We start from the raw sequence: 24,255 nt of genomic DNA on the forward strand, positions 1-24,255 counted from the left end.
TCTGAGAGGCCGTCTTACTTTGTATTTACACATTTATGATGCATGCTTTTAAATCCTAGGAGGCATTTAAATTTTTAAGAGATTTTAAACATTTAAAGTGAAAATTGCCACCCTGATTGTCCTTGCAGCCCAACACAAACAGTTTGTACAGACTTGGTACTTAGAGGCTCAGCTTCTTCCACTCAGAGCTGAGGTTTGACAGCTCATTGCCTTGGACTTTGTAGGGATGTTATTCTGTGATTTTAAAAAAAATCATTTGAGATATATAAAAATACCAAGTTTCATCTGCAGTATTTAGAAAACACTAGTTTTTAAATATCCTTAAACTTATACTGTTTAACATTCAAACAGTAAACATCTGTTGAATGCTGGGAGAAATTAAATTGTAGACTCCAGATGCAGTTCGATACTTTGTGGCAATATGTATTTAAATCGCCGCTTTCTAACAAGGCTCCAGGCAGCTGCCAAGCTTGCGCTCCTCCCCCAGGATCCTTCCGGGACTTCCTTCCTCGTCTGAGATGAAGAAGCGGTCACCTCTAGGCGTTGTGTGCTTCTCCTTGTGCCGGCAGCTGCCAGTAGCCATTAGATTATAGTCCTTGACCCATTTGCTAATTTCTATCCTGATGAGAAAGGCCAGCTGGGGGACCATGGGCCCTTGGCCTTGAGATTCAGTTGGAGAAAAAAAACCTCTTCGTTCTTTTTATTGACATCTCCACGGATTTTTTTCCTATAAAAACATTAGAAAATCAAAGTTTGTAGCTTGAAATAAAACTTTAGCCTGTAATTTCTTCCTTTTTCCCCCCTTTCTGCATTTTATCTTGAAATGCAGCATGTGCATCTGTAGGAAGTTACATTTCTATGTAGCGAGACCTGCATGGTAGTTGACAGACTGGTGTGTGCATGTGCCTGTGTGTGTGCGTGTTGTCTGTTCACTTTTCTCCCTGTACTAACTACGTGGGTTCTTTCTTTCTTCTTTCCATACTCAGGGTTCGAGGAGGCTCCTTTGGGGTCACTCACATCCCTGAGGGCCGTTTCTGGCTCTTGTCCACCTCACAATTTATCTCAGCATGAGTGTTGAGAGGATATCATGGCTGCCCCTTCTTTTTCTCTTTGTCCCTTTCCCTCCGGCTTTCCATCAGTGTGGCCGTGTAGGACAGGCAGTCAGCTCCTGTTGGAGAGGTCTCCCTGGCTGCTGGTGTCAGGGGCTTCAGCTGACATCTGATGGGCCCGTGGCCTTTGGGCCTGTGGAGAAGCGCATCATTGTGGATGTGCATGATGGTGAAAAACCTCCTGTCTCACTCAGGAAAACAAGGAGAAGGGCAGCCTGGGATCCATTGTCCCCTTGTGGCTACACCTCCAATGGCCAACTTACTATAGACTAGTTCCCAAAGTGTCAGTCCATGATGTCCCAATAACATCATCATCCAGGGCCATCTTTCAATGTGTGAACCTTTGAAACATATTTAAGATAAAAACTGTAACACTGTTTTTAAACCCTATTGGAAAACTTCAAATTTAGATACCCTGAGGGTAAAGGCCTCAGAATTAATGAAAGCCATCATGTAAACTAGTTTCCTATGATTAATAATAATAATAATAATAATAATAATAATAATAATAATAATAGTATTTTCATTATTTTCATGATATAAATGTCACTTATTCATTTTGGTTTTAATCTAGCCTACATCCTCAATATAGATATATAAGTAAATTCTATAACTAAAATATAAATAATATTTCATAACTGTTCCTCAAAGCAGAAACACATGATTTCAAATACTGGCTGTTTAGATCTTCTAAGTTTATCTTGTATAGGCACTTAATGGATTTGGTACCTTTTTTCCAGTGACTTAGACACTGGAGTACAACCATATGCTCCTGTGGCCCCTGATGTGAAGGGACAACCCATGGTAAGGCCTGCGTGCTACAGATGTGTGGTGCTCTTACGCAGGAGACCCCAAGTGGAAGCCATGAGGATGAAGCTCCATGGACTCACACTGATTCTGCTTTCACAAGTCTTGTTCTGTAAAGTGTATGCTGGAGGGAGACGGAGTAGGAGATTTTGACAGCAGTTACTGTGTCTCCTGAGTAATGCTGAAGAAACAGACAGATGAATGAGTACGTGTATGTGCATATGTGTTATCTACACCTCTATGCGTATGAACACATCTCTATATATTTGTGCTTGTTTATGTGTATCTATGTATGTCTATGTATATCTACTTATATATCTGTAGATGTACATATCTATACACACATGTGAATGGATACTGTCAGTACTTACAGAGTGTATAGGCCTTCATGCTTGCCCATGAGTGTGTGTGTATTTCTTACAATTTATCTTATTTTTTTATGTGCATGTGCATATATCTGTGTGCATGTATGTGTGCGAGTGGCCACAGAGACAAGAAGAGGGTGTCAGATCCCCTGGGTCTGGGATTACTGGCAGTTATGAGCCACCCAAAGTGGGAGCCAGTCCTGTGAAAGCAGCGAATTCTCTTAACCTACAAGCTGTTCTTCCATTTCCACCATCTAAATGTTTCTATATATGTGTCTGTATGTGCATATATGAATGTACACACACCCGTATGTACGTGTGCATCAATGTGTGTACAAGCATGAATCTATGTAATGTGTCTACGTAAGTGTGTGTGTAGATATACCTGTGTGTCTGTACATACATGTATGGGTATGTTCTCTAAACAGTTGCATGATTGTGTGTCTATGTGTGTGTGGATGTATAATGCCCACAGAATAATTGATGAACATATTGTCACTACCCGCTGGTGCTATTGTGGAAGACTGGAAACTTTAAGAGGTAGGACCTGTGCCTGGAGGAAGTAGATCCCCAGAAGCAAGCCTTGAAGGTCATACTCAGACCCCAGTGTACTACACGCTCCATGCCATTCTTCCTCAGCGCGGGCCCAGGACACTGTACATGCAGATCTATGAAACTGCGAGACAAAATAAATCCTCCTAGGGTTGGTGGGGTGCTCAGCTGGTAAAGCACTTGCCACAAAGCCTGAGGGTTCCAGGAACTCACATGATGGAAGCAGAGAGCTGACACCCAAAGGTTGTCCTCTGACCACTCCACATTCAAGCACATGAGCAAAAACACACATACACTCATGCACGTGTGTACATACATATACACGCAAACACGCACACACTCGTACACACAGATAAATAAACAAATAAGCCTTCGCTCCTTTAAGTTGGTCATTTCAGGAATTCTTTCAGAGTGATAGAGTAGCAATGTGTCTTTACATCTATGTGTGATTATGTAACAGCGCACATTAGGCCTCCATACCCAGGAGTGTCCATTCACAGGTATATATTGACTTATATAAACTAGTGCTTATATGTGAACATTTCTGTACCTGTACATGTGAGTGTATATGTGCACATCTATGCATGTGTCTACACATGTGTTGGTTGCATATCTACACATACGAGATGTTAAGAGCATATGTGCACATTTGTGTACCTGTCCATGTGAGTGTATATATGCATATCTATGCATGTGTCTACACATGTGTTGGTTGCATATAGAACAGGAAGGGGAGCGGGATGAAAGCATGTCATGTTTGTCATGTTTCATCATAACTGTATGACTTTGGGGGAACCCCTCGCCCTCCTTCACTATCAAACCCCTCATCTTTCCATTGACCATAAGAATAACTCATGCCCCGTGGGTCCCTTTAGTGAAGGTCATATTCAATTAATCTTTGTTTTATACCCAACTAAAAGTACTAGTCCTAACATCATCGCTTTGTCAACATATCTAGCCCTCTCATCCTGAAGAAACCGAGGCCAGGTGGTTGCAATGTCCCCTTGAGTGATGTTGGTGGGAGTTGGTCCAAGGGTTCCAGCCTTGCTTAGTCTCCCTACTGCCCAGAGTATCTCTTCAGACGTGTCATCAGTCCAAGCTACATCTCACATCACAAGAGGACGGAATAGTGTGAGCTGCTCTGCTGTGTCATGTTGAGGAAGACAGTCTGGCCCCTGCCCTGCAGGCAGCCCAGGCCTTGGGGTCTGTTGACTGGAACTTGAGCCCTGGCAGCATCTCCGTATGATGTCTGCCTGGTTTTTGCTTATTTGTTTTCTAGGACCTCAGATATATGGAGTGGAGTAACTAATGACCTTTGGCCAATGTAACACTCTTATCAGTGTTTCTTCTTTATGTTTTATTTCATTATTAGTTAGGCAGTTTAAATAATGTAAAACCCTGAGAATGCTTTCCCAAAATGAAACCTAGAATTGTGACGACGACCTTTGCCTGACATTTGCCCAACCCCCATTCCCTTCTGTGTTGTCACCTGACAGAATTCTTAGGTCCGCTATATTTTACTTTTACATTCTAATGATGACATTCATGACTATTTTGAAAATTGAATTTTAAAATTTAACTGTTTTGAACTTTAAAAGAAGACATCTTGTGGTTCGTAACAATTGGATACTTTCTGGTGTGAGTTTTTACCTATATTATGGTATGTGTGGTAAATGTATTTGCTCTTATGTTTAGTGGTTCTGGGTATGGAACATCCATACACTGGTTACTCACACCCTCTCTTTTTGATTGGTATTTTGAGGATTGTGCTATAGAGGAAAGAGCTGTCTTAGCGTTGTTGGTTAGAACTGTAGCCCCTGATGCGCAGGTCCAAAAAGTTGCCTTGGATCAGGTAGAATTGCTGGACCGTGGGGTGCCTGGATGGTCAGCTTTGCTTTGCTGCCTTAATTAGATTGTCACTAGAGGGTGGGTCTGCCTTTCTTCCAAGGCTTGGAATTGCTACAGTTCTTTGGTGTGTGTTAATTGATTTATGTAAATCGGATTTTTAATTTATATTATTTTGTGCAATCACCCCCTGTTAGAGTTTGAATTGATATTTCTCTGATGAATGATAGTGCTGAATACCTCTTAAATCACACATGCATTCATTTTTCCTTCCAGTCACGAAATGTCTGTTCTTGATTTTCATTATTTTGCAGCTGAGTTGTGATTTTCTTGCTGTTATGTTGGAATGTGTTGGGCCATATCACTTAACTGCTGTGAGATACTTCCTTTATCAGTTAAAGGTGGGGTGATAATATAATGCTCATAGGGTTGCCTTGGAATTAAATTAGTGTTTGAAAATGGTATTTTGCGTTCTTCCATAGAGCATTCTAGAGCACTGAAACAGGTTGCTTCTTCCTTGCTGGGTAGGCTCTGCCCCTTCCCATGGGAACCACCCGACAGTGGACAGATTCTATTGGAGATTTGCCCCATCTACTTAGCTGAGAGACTCCGCTGTTTGTGTGACCAGGGTATTTTTGCTAGTATTCTCCTTCAGGACTAAATCAAGCCATATACACTCAGACCTACCTGGAGAATCAATAAGGAAACAAGCTGGAAGGAAGGGATAAATTAAAGGGCAAAAGCTGGCATAATTATTCTGTTGATTTTAACAGCCTGCCTGTAGATTTTTGATGTGTGTATTGATATGATAATTGGGAAATGAAACGGTTTCAAAAACAGACCCAAGAAAACTAAAAAGCCGATACCAAAACAGCGGATTATAAGTTGATGCCTAGAAGCCGAGGTCACAGGGAAGCCTGGATTCTCGCTCCTAGAGTCTCCTTCCACAGCAGTTTGGAGAGCACTGCACAGTCATGCAGAGCGCTACACTGGGAACCCAGGAAAGTACTAGAAGGAGAATTCCAAGGACATTGCAAAATGCTGCACAGTTACTAACCGCTCCTGGCTCGCGGCTTGATCTTTGAGGGTTGCATTCACGAGGAGATTTTGGAAGGCACTGGGAAGCATTGCTTTTGCCGCCCACCCGGAGCTTCCTGTGCCTCCCCTGAGAGTCCTGGAGGCACGGATGGATCTGCGCTAGATGCCACAGTAACAGCGACATTGCTGCACTGCAGCATGCCTTCCCTCATCTGCCTCTATCTGTGCTCAAAGTCTCTCTTAGGACTGGGAGGTAAAAATTTTTTTTTCTATTGCTGACATGAATGTATACCTTTGCGAATTATGATTGTGATTAGAACCAGACCGTGATAAACAATTGAGCAAATTAACACATGAATTCTACAAGGGGAGTATGGAAACTACTCTCACAGCATAATCTTCTTGTGTGTGTTCGCTTGTGGCTCTGCTCCTCTGTCCTCTGGTTTGGAAGCTCTGCTTGTTAGTACTGAGCTGGGAATTTGAGGGTGGAAGGACATGGGCCTAGCCACAATGTCACCTCACCTTGGGTCGTTGTCCTCTCTTGTACTGGCTGACCATTTGCTGGGAAGTCTCTGCTCTGGAGAAATATGATTGAACGGTCTGGAGACAGCTTTCAGTTGTGCTGGAAACGTGACAGTTCAGGAGGCAGTAAGTTAAGAGAAGTTTGAACGCCCTCCAAAGATGTGAGTGCTTGAGTTTCGTCTCGGCAGCTCCTAAATTGGGATTCACTTCATCCTGTGCTGAGAGCTAAACAGAAGAATGGTGCGGTGGAATTCATGATTACTTTGTAAGCAACTGCAAAGACCAATTGGTGACCGGTGTCACTGATCCATGGCTGTTAGTTCTCTGACTAAGGGTGAGGCTGCCTCTAAACCCAATTCAGCTGTTGTAGGAGTGAGCCCTGTGCCCGGGTCTCTTAGTGGATGTGTTGGCCTCTGTGTGACCCTGGAAACAGTGGACTTCAGCAGTGACTGAGGCCAGAAGGTCAACAGACTTTTACGGAGAGAAGGTGGGCACCTTGGGAGCTTCTCTTGGTGAAAGCTTTAATCTTTCCATCTATTTCACAAAGCATTTTTCATGTCTCAGAAGTGACATTTCCCAAATGTTTTATGTGCCTCATCTGGAGGGGCATAGGAACTCAACCCCTCTCCTGCCTACTATTTGGTGTTCTCCCTCCCTCCTTCCCTCCCTCTATCCCTCCCTCCCTCTATCCCTCCCTCCTTCCATTCCTCCCCCTCTCTGCCCCCTCTCTCCTCTCCTTTTCTCTCTTCTTCTTCTTCTTCTTCTTCTTCTTCTTCTTCTTCTTCTTCTTCTTCTTCTTCTTCTTCTTCTTCTTCTTCTTCTTCTTCTTCTTCCCCCCCTCTCCCTCCCTCCCTCCCTCTCCTGACCATGGCTCTCAAAAACAAAGCTGTACTTTGAAGATGTACCCATGTGTGATATTTTAAGTATTTCTACATTTGCAGTACATTCCATTTTCCCTTACATGTCTAACTATGAAGTATTTCTGATACTTTTACAATGAATCTAGATATTCTTTTTGTAGAATTATTTAATTCTTTTTCCAAGCCTGAAGTTATGAGGTGTGTGTATGGGAAATGAACAATCCCCCCCCCCAGGCTGTAATTTGAGATTTTTGATGATAATAGTAGTTTTGTGTTGTTTTCAACACAACTATGTCATGAATATGGACTGCACACATGACATTCAGATTGTGTATATGCCAGGATCTTAAATGCCACTTTGATATTTAATGCAAGGAGTTCCCAGCTTTCATTTCTTCACTCAACTTAAAGGTGGCCCCGCAGTCACAGGCACAGAGTGGAGTCCCCTGCCCTCTGTGATTAAGAACCACTGTTACTTTTCACATACTGCATGACGCCATAATGTCACACATTAACTCTAGCCTTCAGAGCATGCCTGTGCATTAGAGAGGCCCCATGTGTCCTAATGCGGGAACTGACAGACAGCAGCACTAAGTGGCCAGCTGGCATCCTGGTGTCTTCTTATTTCTTCGGGCGTCTGACTGGCATAGAGTTCAGAAAGGGCCAGTGTTTCCTAGGACACTCTTCTTTACAGGAGTAAAAGGATGAAGTCTGAGAAAAGTAGGCGGGCTCCTTTAGGCAACTCTCTTCCTGAGTGCACATCCCCCTGAACGGGGACTATTCACAGTCGGTAAGAATAACTCAGTGCTTGGTCCCAGTTAGAACCAACTTAGCTGGAACTTGAGGGTCAGTGCTCCCAGAGCATTTGAAAGTTTTTTTTGGGGGGGGGGGGTTGGAGGGCACAATTATTTTTCATTGATAAAATTTAGGGACATGTCCTTCGGTGGCTGGTAGCTTGCTTCACCTGGAGAGGGAGAGTTAGCCTCTGAGGGGTCTCTCTCAAACTAGTAAGGCATGTGATCCTAACCCAAGCTGTCTCATTTTTATTGAAGTTAATTTGGAAAAGCTAAACATTCTTTGCAATGATTTGTCACCAGACTGAAAAGTAACCCTTAAAATGCCTCACAGGAAAAAAAAATGACACTTACTACTGTGAGCAGTGAATCTTCCAGAGCTTATTTTGAAATAGAGACAAGAAAAGGCCTAGATTGCGTTAATTATTTTTCCTAATAAGCAGAGAGCTACACTTCAAAATAGAATTTGACGTGATATTAACTAATGCTCCCCAGTGAGGGTGTTTAGAGTCAATGATTGTTTCAGATACTTGGAACATTTTCAGAAATGTCTCTTTTCTTGCAGCCATAGCTTTGTAATGCCACACGCTGTCCACTCTAACCTTCAAAGCGGTCTGGTGTAACAGAGAGCCCTGTTACAAAGCAATGCACATAACTGTAATTCCGCATGTACAGTGGACTCGTATTCAGAAAGGAAAAAAAATGTCTCTAAAAACTTGGCATTTGATAAGAAAAAAATTCAGGCATTTAATACAATGAAAACTATTTTATTGCAAAGATTACAAAGCTTGATGGAAAACGCTGGATAGGGCTACTTTCCATGACATTGATTTGCTCCTTAGCCTCTGACATCTCTGGCCCCATCTTGTTGCCAGGCAACAGCAGGGAAATAAAACCTGAGTAACAAAAGTTCCTCACATAAGAACGGTTGCATTTTAGAAGCCAGCAAGCTGGGTTTCAAGAATTTAAAAGTATTTTTCTTCATGTACCAATTCTGCTCGTTATACGATTCGCAAATCTTCTGAAGCATTGGCAAGGAATACCTTTGCTATCAGGAGGAGAAAGTGATGACTCTCTTATTTCAAATGCCAGACTCCATGAACTGGGACACACCACTGAATGGCCAAGAGGTCTTAGCTGCAGGGAGGTAGATGAAGTCTGAGTCTATCAGATAAAGTTCAGAAGTGATTCCTAACAGAAAAGGCGAGAAGGGGCCCTGAGAAAGCTACTCCCACCTTCAGAATTCTCGAAAGCTGTGTATATTGTCCCCACAGCAAGAATGACCAGGCCTGTGCTCAGGGGGTTAAGGAAGCTGTCACCAAGGCTGAAAGCCTGAGATCCATCCCCAAGGACCCACATGGTAGGCAGAGATACCAGTGCCACAGGCTGTCCTCTAACCTGTACACGTGTGTGGTGGATTGCGCAACCAGGTACATACCCGTATGCATGCATGTGTGTGTGTGCATGTGTATGCATGTGCATACACGCGCGCGCACACACACACACACAAGCACCCACACGTACCCCCACACACATGCACACACCCTCACATACACATGCACACACACTAATCATAACTTGCCTATAGTCCCCACACTTAGGAGACTGAGGCAGGAGGACTGGATGTTTTAGGCTAACCTGAGCTACATGGTCACTCTGGGCTATCTTGTAAGTCACTATTAATATTTTTTAAAAGAACAATAATAACCAATAAATTATGTTCTAGTTAAAGATTCCCAGTTGTGTCCTTTGGAAAGCTGGCATTATTTATAGTCTACATTGAAACAGCACTGATTACAACCTCTTTAATTTAGATGACAATAATTCAAGAGTTTGCAGAGGAAAACGTCACTGTACTGTGTTCTTATTTTTTTCTCCTTCCTGTCACCTTTCTCCATGCCTTCTGCCCAGCTCGAGGCTGGCTCTCTTTCTGACGTCAGCCCCAGATAGTCCATGTCATATCTGTATGACATACCTGTATGGAAAAACCATAACAAAAGTAATTACTTTGTATGCTAACTTAAAATTAGTTTAAAATGGGTAGTAAGTTGAAGTTGTCTATGTCAACTGCAACTTAATTATACTTGTAACTTAAGCATTGTCAGAGAATAAATTCAATTTATTACGAATTGAAATTAGAGATGTCACATACGGACCCCACCCAACCCCACCCTGCAGATACTGAGCACTAAGCACAGAAAACTGCCTGCTCTGAGGAGATGCAGAACTCTACAGAAGAGAAGTTCCTGGCTCTGATGAGTCCAAGATGTTAAAATTCTGTTGTAATGCCATTTGTCACCAAGGAAGGCAAAACCGTACATACCCCCCCTTCTTGCCCATTAAAGTGCCTCTCTGCAGGGCCACTCGGTCACAAAGGATACCTCCAATTAGGGAGAATATGTGTCGTGTCTCTGTAACACGAGAATCTAATTGTTCGTGAACCCTGCCGACTCTTAACTACTGTTTATGTCATGCACACAGCAGTAAGAGTAATTCCAAATTAAAAGGTGAGTGATTGGTGCTAAGCATTTGATTAACTCTATATGATACGTACTGAAACTTACTAAAAATAAATTCATCAGCTACACCTCCCTAGGCTGCGAACAGCTTGACTGAAAACACTGCTTACCGGAGCCAGGCTGCTGGCGCTGTTTTTTCTCGTTTATTTCTGTACATTGTCCCCATATCAGAAGGACCCTGACTCTATGTTCCAGATGTGCAAACTCTCTCATAATGCTGTGTATTCCTGTAGAAGGGAACACCGTAGGCACATGTATGCAGTATCTTTAAGACACACTTTGTAAATGTGGCCTTGAGGAAGTCGGCCTTGGGAGACCCTGTGCGCAATGCCACATCAAGCTTTGCATGGCTCTTCGTCTATGCAGTTCTTTGTTTCATTTTGTGTGAGGGTCTCATCTAACCCAGCCTGGCCCCGGATAGACTATGCAGCTGAGCTTCACCCTCCCACTTCTACCGGGCACCAAACCCAGGGCTGCCTGCACACTGAGCTACACCTCTCACCAACTTCTGCAGGGTTTTTATGACTATAGAGTCTTCAGTTTTCTTTCCCAGGTCTTCAATCTAAGTTTATTTTATTTTTGTTGTTGTTTATTTCATTTGTGCTCTATTTTCTTTGAGACTGAGTCTTGTCATTTAGCCTTAGCTGGCTCCAAACTCCTAGCATGCCTGCCTCAGCCTCCCAAGTGACAGACAAATGGGCGTTACCACGCCTGGCTTCCACCTCAGGTTCCTACAAGAGCCCTGAATCATCTTAGCATCATGCCAAGGCTTTTTGAAAGATTCTGGTGCAAAAATGGGCAGCACAGTTTATATAGAACAGCTAAAAATCAGGGGTCCACAATTCTGATGTCTAAGAACAAAATATTCACGGTGCTTCTTCCGTGAGAGAGCCCGTGAAGGTTTGGAATAGACAGTGCCGGGGCGACGCCTCGGGGAGCTCTGCGACTCCATTAGTCTCTTCTTCTGTTGACAAACAATCTCCTCACAGATGTTTCGCATCTAATCAGGGCTGTGCGTGCCCTGTGGGGCCTCTGGCAAATGTGGGTAGCCCTGGGAAAGCTAGGGCCATGCTTCACACTCACTGCTCCAAAACATTTCCTCATACAGCAACAATCGCTTTGCATTTTCTCCTACCTTCCACCGCCCGCCCCAACCCCCGTTTTTTAGAACCATCCCAGCGAGTTGGTAGGAATCAGAGTCCCAGTGAGGCAGGAAGATGGTGGGTGGCCATGTAGGGGTTGCCCGCTCCTGGTCTTTCCGGTCCTTACTGTGGGCTGCTTAGCAGCACTTTGATGAAACTATATGCTCCTTACGCACTTTAAAAGTTCACGTCTTTTTTTTTTTTGATCTTTAAGTAGTTACACAGCATGTAATTTCAGACATCATGTATGTATCTTGTTTTTTTACAGCCAACGCACACCTCACTTTTCATGTGTCTTTTAAACGCCGTAGTGATTCGTTGTCTACTGCTGTATACATTGCAAGCACAGGAGAAGATTTTTTTAAAGGTTTTCTGCATATGTTTTACCCCCCAAAACTTTTATTTGCATCCTCCTTCCTCTACAGAATGCTACCTCAGCCTAATATTTTTAAGCCGGGAAACATTTTGCTAATTACCCTATAACTTGATGAGATAAAAGGAGCAAAAATATTGAAACTTTGTCACTGTATGTGAATAAACACTAGCTTTTTAAAATAATTTCCGAATTATGTAACAACCATAATTATTAGTGATCTATACTTAGATATAAATAATACAAAATATATTACAAACGGACACTTATAAAATACAGAAAGCAACTCAGCAAACAGTATCAGTACAAGCAGAGTGTTTTCTGTTATTTCACATGTTTGTGGATAGCTGACATACTGCCAAAATGAGAAAGAGTTCAGAAAATTTCCCTCCCTTTCTTCCTTCCCTCCCTCCCTTCCTCCCTCCCTCACTCCCTTCCTCCCTACCTCCCTCCCTTTCTTCTTTCCTCCCTCCCTTCCTGTCTCCCTTCCCTCATGCTCTTGCCTTTTCACTTTGGAAGATAAGCACAAATCAAGCAATCGAGGCATGGAACCAGCCATAGCTGAAGAGCCAGCCACACCCCCATCTGTCCTCTGGGTCTCTGATTCACTCTGTTACTCACTTCGTTTTCTCTTTCAATTTTGTAGAAAGAACAAAAAAGTGGTTAGTTGCCTGTGGTATATGGGACTTGTTAACTAGTGATGAAAGTAATTCAGATAATTGAAGAAAGAACTTTCTCGAAGCTGGCCTCAGTGCTGGAGAGGGCCAGCCCTCTGACTGGCCAGCACTACAGACCTAGTTCTCCAGTTTGGAGCCTCGGTTCCTTTAACTCTCATTTCTCCCCTCAACCATTGAGCTACTTACCCTCCGACTCATCTGAAATGTCTCAGATGACGTCACTTGTGACTTTTATGTCCTAAATCCAGTAAAAAATAAAAAATTCCTCAGCTAATTTTTTGGATGACTGGGCTATTTCCTGACCTCTTTTCCCTTACCTGAAGTTCTATTCCATCTTTAGCCTAGTTTTTTTTCTCCACATTCCTAGGTTTAGCTTTTACCTAGTGCTAGTCTCCTGTGAGCTGCAGGTAAATATTTTATTGATTATTTATTAAAAGCACGAATTAAATACCATAGGAATAACTTAGACTTAACATGCCCCGCCCCCCGGAGATTTTATCAGCTTGTCTGGCAGTCCTTCCAAACACAGGGTTTTTCTGTGTAAGAGCCTGGATATCCCAGAACTCGCTTTGTAGATTAGGCTGGCCTCAAACTCACAAAGCTCTACCTGCCTGTGCTTCCTGACTGCTGGCATTCAAGCCACTGCTCTTTCATTGATAAAGTGACCCGATACCCTGGCAGAAACCTGGCAGACCCGTCCTTCTAGAGCCAGAAGTTACCGTAATCAACACTGTGCAAAGGACCTGACATCAAAGGGAGCAGATCTGGAGAGAGCCAGGCAACGAGTCCCTCAACACCATCAGAAGCGTAAAAGATCTGTGTGTTCTATTGTTCCGTGACACACAGTGTGACTACAGGTTACATGTGAATATTCTGATGCAGAGAAGATTTATAGATTTTCACTATGAAGGATGACAAATGTTCAAGGAGATGGAGTCTTACTTGATCACACCATAGCATATCATATATACGCTGAGTGCCACGAGTAAATACAGCTATATGTGTCAATCAAAAATCTAAGCTGCTGATTAACCAAAACAGGGGAAATAAATGGTGCATCAAATCCTGAGGAGTGTTTGCCCTCTGGCATGTTTTTATTTTTAATATTGCTTCTTTCTGTCCCTTCTATTAGTGCCCGAATAGTGACATGAAAGTTGTCATATGTGCCTTTAAATATTAATATTGGTATTTTACTTGTGGCTTAAATAATAGCAAAGTGTCCTTTTGTCTCCCTGCTGTAAACTAATCTGTTATGTCTCCTAAACGCAGGCAGATGGTGCTTCTGAAATATACGTGCAATGGCGCCCCCTTGTAGACAGCTCACCACCTACAGGTGCACTTCAAAGTCTGGCCCTTGTCAGCCGCCTGCCACTCACCTGGGCCTCTGGTGCTCCCGTGCAGACATTTCCAGCCCTCGCTTTCACAGGCCTTTCAGCATGACTGGTAGTTCAGGGATGCTGGGGATTTGCTTCAGCCTAGAACCCCTTCCTGGTCTCCTCCCATCTCCTTTTGCTGCCCAAGTCCCTCTTTTCCTACAAGGCTTGGTTTAGCTGGGTTAGAGTTTGGGTCCAGGTCAGCCTTCTCCTCAGCGCAGAGGCTCATGGCTGTGCCTTTTCTCAACAAACTCATTCTGAGGTCTGATCCTCGGTGTAATGGTATCGAGGGGAGATGGGTTCAAGGGGTCATTAGGTCATTCGGTTGTTATGGGGCATTAACGCCTGTCTTCTGGAAGCAAGTTCTTATTATTTCAGGACTACATTAATAGACACAGAAGTGTGTTGTCATGAAGCAAGGAGCATTCCTTTTGTTTTTGTTATTTCAGGCTCTGTACCCTGTGTGTGTGTGTGTGTGTGTGTGTGTGTGTGTGTGTGTGTGTGTGTAGAGAGAGAGAGAGAGAGAGAGAGAGAGACAGAGACAGAGACAGAGAGACAGAGACAGAGGGGAGGTGCCTTCACTACGCTTTTAGGCTTCCAAGCTTCTAGAACCGTGTGAGCCATAATACTTCTTCCCTTCCTAAATTTTACCCCGTCTCTGGGATTTTGTTATAGCAGAAGACTACATAGATACCGAGTCTCTCTTCTCTCCACGCTCTGGTTACTTTAGTGCAGTATCCACCACAGTGAGTGCTCAATGGTGTTTGAGTAGAAGCAGCTGGGGCGAAAGCTCTGGCTGAGTCATCCCTGTCAGTGGGCGGATGGGTTATCTCAGGGCATCAGAGGAGAAGATCTGCCAGTATCCAATCATATACAGGGGTCCACACTTCTGAGTCACTGCCGTTGGCATGTTTGACAGTGATTGAGTTCCAAGGATGTGCCAGGCATGTGCTTCTATTTATTTGGAAATAATGTTAAGAGGAATAACGAAGGCAGCACTAAGAATAATTATATAAAACTCATGCCATCCACCCTGTGAACAATATTTTTTATATAAATACAATACAATGATTAAAACTAGGAAACTGACGCTGGTACAATACTAGTAACAAAAATTTAACCCATATTTCACACTTCTTCTATTGTCATCCATTTTACGTTCTCCTGGGATCCCGCTTTGCGGATGAGGTCTCCTGTTCCCCTCCGTTCCACGGCAGGTCTAACGTTCGCAGACCTCACCACAGTCTGTAGTGTGCTCTCCTGGAGACCTGACATTTCTAGTCTCAATGCTCCACCTACAGATTTCAAGTCCTCTGTGGTAAAGCATGTTCCTTCTTTTATTTATTCAACCATTTGCTTATAGCAGTATGAACTCGCGGCTATTCCTTTATTCTTAAGTTTTAATTCTATGCTATCCCTCACCACATTTTTGTTCAGATGGCCTGACTTTTGCCATCAGGAACTCTTCAGGTAAACTTGAGAGTCCTTTCAATGAGCCTCTCATTTTGTTTTTTTAAAAAGATTTTTAAGTGCTTTTTTTTTTCACTTCTGTCACTTAATGATGCTCAGCAATTTTTTTAAAAAATTAAAAATTTAATTGCAACTTGTTAATTGTTATACGTAGACATTGACATTTCTTATCAGAAAACCAGGGCAGGATGCCTGTAGTCCTGGAATTTGGGAGGCTGAGGAAGAGGATTGCTGACCGTTGGGAGTCACCCTAGGATATATAGTAAGCTCTGTCTCAAAGGAGTTCTCATAGGCTATCTCATGTGGTCTGTTACTGCCCTCCAAGCAGCTTGCATCTCTTGTGAAGGGTTGGTCACATGTGACCTCAGAAAACAATAGGTTTTTTGTTCCTCCTCCTGCTCTGCCATCAACATAAAGTCTTGGCAGTTACTGTGCTAAGTGTGGGGTGTAGCATGTTCCAACCATGTCTCAATGCCTGCCACTCACTCTGCTTCCCATAACAGCGCGAGTGTTCTCCTTCCTCATAGATGAACCCAATGAAATGCAGAGTCTCAGAATGGCACAGAAGGGGACGGCAGGGTGGCTGCTGAGCCCTTTACAGCATGTGGTGTGTGCGCACATGACGACCTGTGTAGATGAACTTTGCTCATCACTTGGGGCTTTGACTGAGCTCAGTAGTTAGTGTCTCTTTCTTCTTAGTGGATTAAGTTTGAAAAGCTAAGATGACTGTTAACTTCATGGTGTTGCCAACACTGTTTAGACAGCATCTGCATCTCAGTAGGGAGATTCTTCTTTGAAATTATCAGGAAAGTGATGCCCCCAGCTCCTCACTCCTGAGCGAGTGGGAGCAGTGCTGTGTAGAGGAGCCAGCCGACGGCGGCTCTTCTCTGCGCATCACTTTTCAGGCTGTTGCTCTGCTGTCAGGCAAGGGAACCCATCTAATATTAGGTTTCACTTTAATTGGCTCTTGTGATGTTTCCCTTTTTATATCATCTTTCTATAAAAACACCTTAAATTATTCTTGGCATTTTTGTAACTAAAAGTTACAGAAATTTCCAGCACAGCAAAATAATTTAAATAGAACTTGTAGGAATAGATTTTATTAGGAAATTTCTTTTTGGACAATATCAATGGGAGTGCATACATTTTAATAACTGCATGGCATCTGTATTTGAGCTAAAGATGAAAATAAGAGGAAAAGAAAAACATGGAATTATGCTGAGCAGAGGGCTATTGATGTGCAGTGTATATGTCAAAATACTATATATAATAGTTTGGACTATGATATAGATGTCAGGTAGATAAAAAGAGAGATAGAAGATTATATGTATGGATAGGTAGATAGATTATAGATAGATAGATTATAGATAGATGATAGATAGGTTATAGATAGATAGATAGGTTAGACAGAGAGGGAGGGGGGGCAGACATTTTATGTGGTCTTATTGATGCCTATGTAAGAGATAAAGAATATTTTATTTGGCTGGGCATGATGGTATATATCTGTAATTGTAACAACTAGGAGGCTTAGGCAGGAAGATCACCATATTTGTGGCCACACACTGAGTACCAGGTCAGCAAGGGTTACACAGAAATGCCCAGTCTCACAGAGAGTAAAAAGTGAAATAAAACAAAACCTGAAAAAAATTTTTATTTGGATCCTGCACAAAGAGTCTGAAATGGCAACTAAACCTCCAAAATGTCTGTCAAGCCTTCGTAGGTGTCTTTAGGGAAGTGAAAAGGAACCCTGTGTGACTGATATCGGCTGAAAGAAAGTTTCCTTAAAACAGACGGCTGTGGCTATGCAAACGTTCACGTCCACACGTTGGTTCACAGACTGATCATCTGTAACTCAGAAGATGCTTTCCCTTAGAAAGGCTACTTTAGTGGTTGGAATCCCAGATGACATGACATCAGCCACACCAAGTCACCCTTCCCTCTGCCGTTGGGAGTTCTGCCTTCACGGTTCTGTCTGGTGGCTGTTGAGTGAGCTATGTCTGCACAGCCCCAGCACAAGGTCTCTGCAGGAGCTCCTGGACTCAGAGACGTCACCGCAGAGCACACAGCTCTTTCTGTCCATCACGTGAATGCTCCTGACGAGAGGAATTCCCTTCCACTCATTCATAGGTGGGGCTTCTAATAAGATCAAGGTGAAAAAATGCAAGAAAATACCTCCTCTATTTTCTTCGTAGGCAACTTTGTTGTAAATGTTATAAAGCTGTGGCCACGCATTCTGAATATGGCGAAGTCTTCTGTGGGACAGTGAGGATGTTTCTTCATGCTCTGAGGAGCGCATGCCAGATGATTTATTTCCTGGGACTTATGCAGGAATGGTCCTAGCAGCCTTTTTATTAATCACAGACATAGTAATATTAACTAAGAATCACTTTTACTCTTAAACAAACATAAGCCCCTTATACTTAAGCATAACGGGGAAGCAAGGCCAGCTGTAACTGCAAAGGCCCACGCTAGTGGCCTGTTCCATCAGCTTTCCCCTTGCCTAGAAAGATTCTATAGCTTCCCCTAGTACCATCTGGGGATTGTGTGTGTTCACACACATGTGGGAGAAAGGGGGGGGGGTCACTTCACAGTCAGAAGACTGATTGATGAAAGCACTCTGAGGGAGGCGAGGTTTCTCTTGCCTCACAACTTCCAGGAGGCCAGCCCATCACAGTAGGGTAGGAACTACATCTGTGCTAATAGCTGCGTTCATCAGTTCTGACCTCAGATCCTTCAGCTAACTCCTCATTTGTGACGTAAGGGTGATGGGGTTAGAGGTTATCTGCTCTTACATGACACAAAGGCCGTAACATGCTCACAGAGCACTCGGCACCTACTCGGTGCTTAAGAAAGAGCGGAGGTTATTTTGAGGAGAGGAGAGATGGTTGTGTTGCCCCAAAGCTTTTGGGAAACTAACCTTTGAGTTTCCTCTGCAAGTAGCTCATCAAACTATCCTAAAAATTTCGCTGTTTTATGGACAACTAAGCACTGTAGAACCCACAGGTGGGTTTGTTTGTTTTGCTTTTGCTTTTGTTTGGCTTGTTGCTGTTGCTTCATGTTTTTCTTTTGATGGATGCCAAAGAGCTCTGACCATGCTTAACATTGCGTTTCTTTACCCTGGTTCTGAACCATGTCGGTTCCCGAAAGAAAGAAAGAAAGAAAGAAAGAAAGAAAGAAAGAAAGAAAGAAAGAAAGAAAGGAAGGAAGGAAGGAAGGAAGGAAGGAAGGAGAATCCATCTCAACAGTATGTGTATGTGTATATTTGGCGTATTTGCAGTGTGTAGTCTCTAGAAGATTTCTCAAATAAATAAACACTTGAAGCAGGTTTTGGCAGCCAGTTACAGTGGTGCACCAGAACTTGGGAATCTGAGGCAGGAGAATCACCATTTTTGGGCCAGCCTGGAATACAACATAAATTCTAGGCTAGCCTAAACTGCACCCTATGTTGCCATAAAATAGAAGACTGAAGTAAATCATGGCTTGCAGGCCTGGAGAAAGGGGTCAGGAAAGCACACGGCTCCATCTGTCTTCACAAGCTGCTTCCATGTCAGTCCCAGTGTCTCCGAACAGATGCATTTCCTGCGTTTGCCTCTTTTGCCCAAGCAGAGTAAAAATAACTATGTCAGCACTCACCACAGACAGGCTGCCACGAGTCCTGACTGTGTCTTCTCAGTGTTGCCCTGACCAGTGAAATCACCAGTGTGGTGCACCCCAGGAGGGCAAGAGCCTGTCCCCTTCACATTGTCAAACACTGGCATCTACAGGGGCATCCTGTTCCACATCCTGTCCTCTGTGTCCACAGAGGGAAGACAAGAAAGCGAGACGCCTGTACCACCACAGGGGGAAGTGGCTGAGGGGTATCAGTGAGAGCTGGTTATGCAGCACTTAGCGCCCAGTGCTTGCTATGTTAGTTGTTTTAGTTAACCCTCTCTATGATCGCGAAGCCGGTCTAGACAGTAAGGTGGACAAGAACACACATAAAGGAGCCAGCAATACGAGCCAGCTAAGGTCGGCACAGGGGCAAAGAGAAGAACGAGGTGTGTCTGGGGACACCAAGACTCCCCCTCAGAGTTTCCCAAGGTCCATAGACCGACAGAGAAACTTGTCTGTTTCAGGCTTTTTCAGCCTATCAAAGGTCCGTCATACCAAAGACCCCTCATGTTCAGGCTAGGGCTTTCCAATCATGTTTAGTCACTGGTACTCAGGGAGCAAACGTGGAGTGTGAACCAGTACCTGACTACAGAGGCCAAGGTGAGGAAGAGATAGGTATTTTGCCCTTTGGAAGCTGTGTGTCAGCACTGCTCTGATGCAGCTGAGAAGCTAGGGAGAGTGCTACAGGTTGGGTTTCTTAAGATAAAGTGCACCATCCGCAGTTGTGTCCTGCCCCGGCCTCTCCTGTTCTGTACCTAGAGCAGGTGTCCTGTCTGTGTTTGCAAATGATAAGGGCTCATATTTGCATCTAATGTGTCTCACCTATGTGAGTAAAATCTACAGAGCCTGTTGACTTCTTCTGCCTGTGGGCTTGCTTCTCCCTGCGATTCCAGCAGAACTGGAGAGCCCCTGGCCAGCCCCTCTGCAGAGGGAGCCCAGACTGTGCGAACTGCACCTGCTTCCAATGATGGTATCCAATCAGTGTTTGTCAAGAGCATCCACTGAGCATCTGACACCCACCAGGCAGTGTGCAGGTCGGGGACATGAACAGAAGTGGCCCAAGTTCCTAAGGAGAGCATCCAGTTAATGAAGGGTGGCAGTGATCCATAGACCAGCCCCCCAAAATGCAAAAGTGGTCTAAGAAAACTAGAGGGGCCAGCACCACCAGAACCCTCCGTGCGCAGGTGTGACCTTCGTGACCTTGAAAAGGGTGGATGGATGGGTGGTTCTGCTGACTGGAGTGAAGGAAGGAAGGAAGCACTCAGCACCGGAGAATGTCATCCTTGCCCCAAGGAGGATGGGATGTGGGGGCTGGAGGTCTGGGTGAGGGCATCACCTTTGTAACCAGAGAACTCGTTCATGTGAGGGGAAACGGGATGGGAGACCAGAGGAGAGAACAGCACAGGTTAGGTCGGAGTATGGGAAGACCCCAAGTAGCCAGGGTAAAGCATGCAGCACTCCGTGCTGGGTATGCTAAGAGGGTTAAGGAGAATAACGTTACATGAAGACACCTGTCTCAGTTGGGGTTGCTATTGCTGCGATGACACACCATGACCAAAATCAACCTGAAGAGGAAAGGGTTTGTTTCATCTTACATTTCCAGGGCCATCACTGAGGGAAGTCAGGGCAGGAACTCACACAGGGCAGGGACCTGGAGGCAGGAGCTGATGCAGAGGTCGTGGAGGGTGCTGCTTACTGGCTTGGTCCTCGTGGCTTGCTCTGCCTATGTTCTGATAGGACCCAGGACCAACAGCCCAGGGAAGTCACCACCCACAATCAGCTGGGCCCTCCTCTATCAATCACTAATTTTTAAAAGTGCCCTACAGGCTTGCCTACAGCCAGATCTTATGAGGTATATTCTCAGCTGAAAGTCCCTCTTTCCAGATAACTCTAGTGTGTGTCAAGGTGGCAAGCTGGAGAGTACAATACCAAGTTTCGAGTTTGCATGACCCTAGATTAGTGGCTTTTCTTATTGGCCCAGTACTTTTTCTTTTACCATCAATGCATTGTGTTTATTACACTGGAGTGAGCAAGCCCTTGCAGAGGCTGTTAGTGGGAATTAAGGAGTTAAGATGTACGGCACCAAGCTGCCACCTTCCAACATGCCCAAAGTATGACAGTAGTAAATAATAAAGGTCACCACACACATAGCCCCCTAGAAGGAGATGAGAGGGCGACACCCTGAAACTTGAGTGTCCTCTTAGAAGAAAAATTGGGATCAGGGCCCCGATGCAGGAACGGCCTAGGGAGGTAAGAACTCTCAAAGTCACCAACTCAAACCTTGCTACACAGCCACGTGGGAAGATAGCTCAGCCTTCAAGCCTAAAATGGCAGGGTATACCTCAGCTCCTCCGTGGGCGCACCGAGAACTATTGAAAGAAGTGAGCTGCTTTATGGGAGCCCGCCCGTGGGATGAGTGAACTGTGAGGACAAAAGGTGGGCAGCAGTTTCTTTTACCTCAGTGGCCTCTCTTAAAAGTGCAAACTGCCTGATCATTGCTGAGTCTTTATAGGTATCATCATGGCAACCATTGATATGAAAACTAATATTAGCCTGGGCGCTTTAGCCTCAGATGACCTGATATTTTCCACTGTTGTGGTCATCTCCTTGGTTTGTGCACATGAGCAAAGACGGTCTCCTCAGATCCTGTCATACCGTCATTTGTCCTGAGGAGACAAAGTGCTTGTAAAATGTCCCTGGTGTCACTGCTCGACTCTGTGGCATGAGCATAGGGTGGCTACACATCCAGTATGTCAGATCTGCTCTCTCTGGGTGCACAGTGAAGGGCCCTGTGGTATCACGTGAGGCAGATTTGGGATGGCGATGGGGTACTTCCTGGGGTGGTTGGCCGGAAACAGTGTATGGTCCCTCCTCCCCCACCCCTTATCTGCAGCTTCACTTGTAAGGCTTAGGTTACCCCTAGTTAGTATGAAATGGACGAGTAAAGGACAATAAGGTGTCGTGAGCGAGGTGAACAGACCACATTCACGCTTTCATTACCGTACATTCTTGTACTTTAATTTTATTATTATCAATCTTTCACTATGTCTAATGTGTATATTACATTTTACCATTGTTACAGCCACAGGGAAAAATAGCATATATTGGGTTTAGTCCAGGCCCTGGTTTCAGTGTGTGTCATATGCATCTCCCATATCTAAATAGATGTTTCCTTTTTTTCCCCGTATAGCTCTGTACATATTTTTATCATGTTTCAACTGTTACCTTTGTATTTAATTTCTTTCTTTCAAACCTTCTTGTGTCTCATCTCAAAACTGTGTGCCACACCTCTTTAATTATGTATTTTCCTATCATCACCTCCTTCACTGAGTCCCATATTTTATAATCCTTGGGTCCCTTTTAATCACTCATTCACTCAGTCAGTCAGTCAGTCATTCTTACATCCATCTGTCAATTCAGTGAACAAATGTACTGAATACTGGTGTGTTAGTGAGCCTTTCTGCACTGTGACAAAACGCCTGCAGCAGACAAAGGACAGTCAGAGCTGGGTAGTGAGACTCTATCTCAAAAAAGAAAAAAAAAACAAAACAAAACAGTTCCTTGTCAACTCCCTTTATCAGTGCAGTGACAAAATATCTAAGAAAGGCATGGCTCACATTGGTTCACTGTGATGGGGAAGGCAAGAGTGTGGCCCAGCTGGACACATGCTCTGCTAAGTTCTGTCCTTTCTCTTGGGACCTCAGCTCAAGGGACGGTGGCACCATGCTGAGAGCATCTTCTCTCCTCAGTGAAGCCTCTTTGGAAACATCTTTAGAGTCCTAGACAGACGCCTGTGCTTCCATGGTCAGGCTAAGTGAAGTTGACACTTAACACTAGTCATCACATATCCACATTGTGCTAAGTTTCTCCTAATTGAAACTTTTGTAAAATGCTTCAAGTGTGGACCACAAAGGGAGAATGTTTCCATGAGCAACCAACGCTCACCCTCCAGCCACGATAATTAACTTCAGCTTCAGGAGGAGTTTCCTCCCAGGACTCCACTGCGGAGCCACGGTTAGTTAAGGAGCACCACCGCATCCTAATCAAACAGAAAACGTAAGGCAGGTTTGATGGATGATGGCCTTGAGCAAAGTCAAAGCCCAACACTACCTCATATGCTGCCTATCTGCTACAATGGCATTCATGAGCATACAATTTGTATGTGCATGCTTCTTGGATTCTAACAGTCATACGATTTCAGGACCAGCTCTGTGATGCTTCAGAGGGATTTAGTGAGAAAGCCTTCCTGGTTTTCCATTCTGAGCATCTGCACCTTGACTCAAGACATCACCTCCAGCCACCTAATTTAGCTTGGTGAAGCCTGGCTTATAGGTAAAAACAGGTCTTCTGTGAGGGGGGAGGGGGGGGATATGGGAGGAGAAAGAGTAGATTAAGCCAAATTGGTTAGAGGACCTGAGAGGTCCTTCTCAGGGGAAGAAGAGCTGGGAACTGTCACTAGACTCAGAGAAAAGCACTGCCCCAGAGCCAAATGCATCGTCATCCATAATAGGCATAGTCTGCACTATTTTCCCCAGACAGTGAGTGCAGAATCCAAGGCATTACCACAAGTGACGTATGAATACAGGCAAACCTTCCTTCCTGGGTGACAAACTCTTGAAGAGCAATTTCCCCTCCGAGTTGGATAGCACTTTGTGCATGTTCTTACCCAAATACCCCGCAGACAGGGGAGCCCGTTGGAGCATTAACAGGTATTGTCTGGCATCTCCTTGAACGGCACAGCCACATCATGCAATGTTCTCCACAACTTGATCACATCACAGCGATCCTCACTTTCTGAGCCGAATCCTGACTCCTCCATACTACCTGAATAAGGAAGACATTTCTGAAACCATACGCTGTTGTCTTAATGCATACAGATATAAAATTAGACCTAGAGATTTCTGATGCTTATGAGTTCTTTCATAAAACAAAAACAGTGCTTTGAATTGACATACAAATGCAAGATCCATAGCGAAATATTAACAGCATGTTGATTTGAAAGCATTAATGCTTTGTAACACTTCCGTGAGCTATACTTTTGGAGAAGAAGTTGTGACCTGTAGTCAGTTTACTTAACTCGGTCACTAGTTAGCATGAGAAATGTCACTTTGCGTACATTAATCCAAAATGTATTAATCCAGGTAAATCTCTCTTGGGT

At 44.1% G+C, this 24,255-nt stretch overlaps 1 protein-coding gene across 16 annotated transcripts in view; it reads left to right on the forward strand.

The window, feature by feature from the left end:
- Nucleotides 1–5,731: 5,731 nt before the first annotated feature.
- The window catches only part of EPB41L3 (erythrocyte membrane protein band 4.1 like 3), a 146,985-nt gene continuing 128,461 nt past the window's right edge, over nt 5,732–24,255 (forward strand). For 4 of the 16 annotated variants that reach the window (XM_084780502.1, XM_084780503.1, XM_084780504.1 and 1 more), the window contains exon 1: nt 5,742–5,969. In XM_084780502.1, the coding sequence (XP_084636628.1) occupies nt 5,915–5,969 (55 nt within the window). In that variant the 5' untranslated portion in view covers nt 5,742–5,914. Of the gene's footprint in view, nt 5,970–24,255 lie in introns of all 16 variants that reach the window. The other 12 variants (XM_084780493.1, XM_084780494.1, XM_084780495.1 and 9 more) reach the window with 6 other exon arrangements.

Source organism: Acomys minous, assembly GCF_964271855.1.
Source record: "Acomys minous genome assembly, chromosome: 4".
Taxonomy (NCBI): domain Eukaryota; kingdom Metazoa; phylum Chordata; class Mammalia; order Rodentia; family Muridae; genus Acomys; species Acomys minous.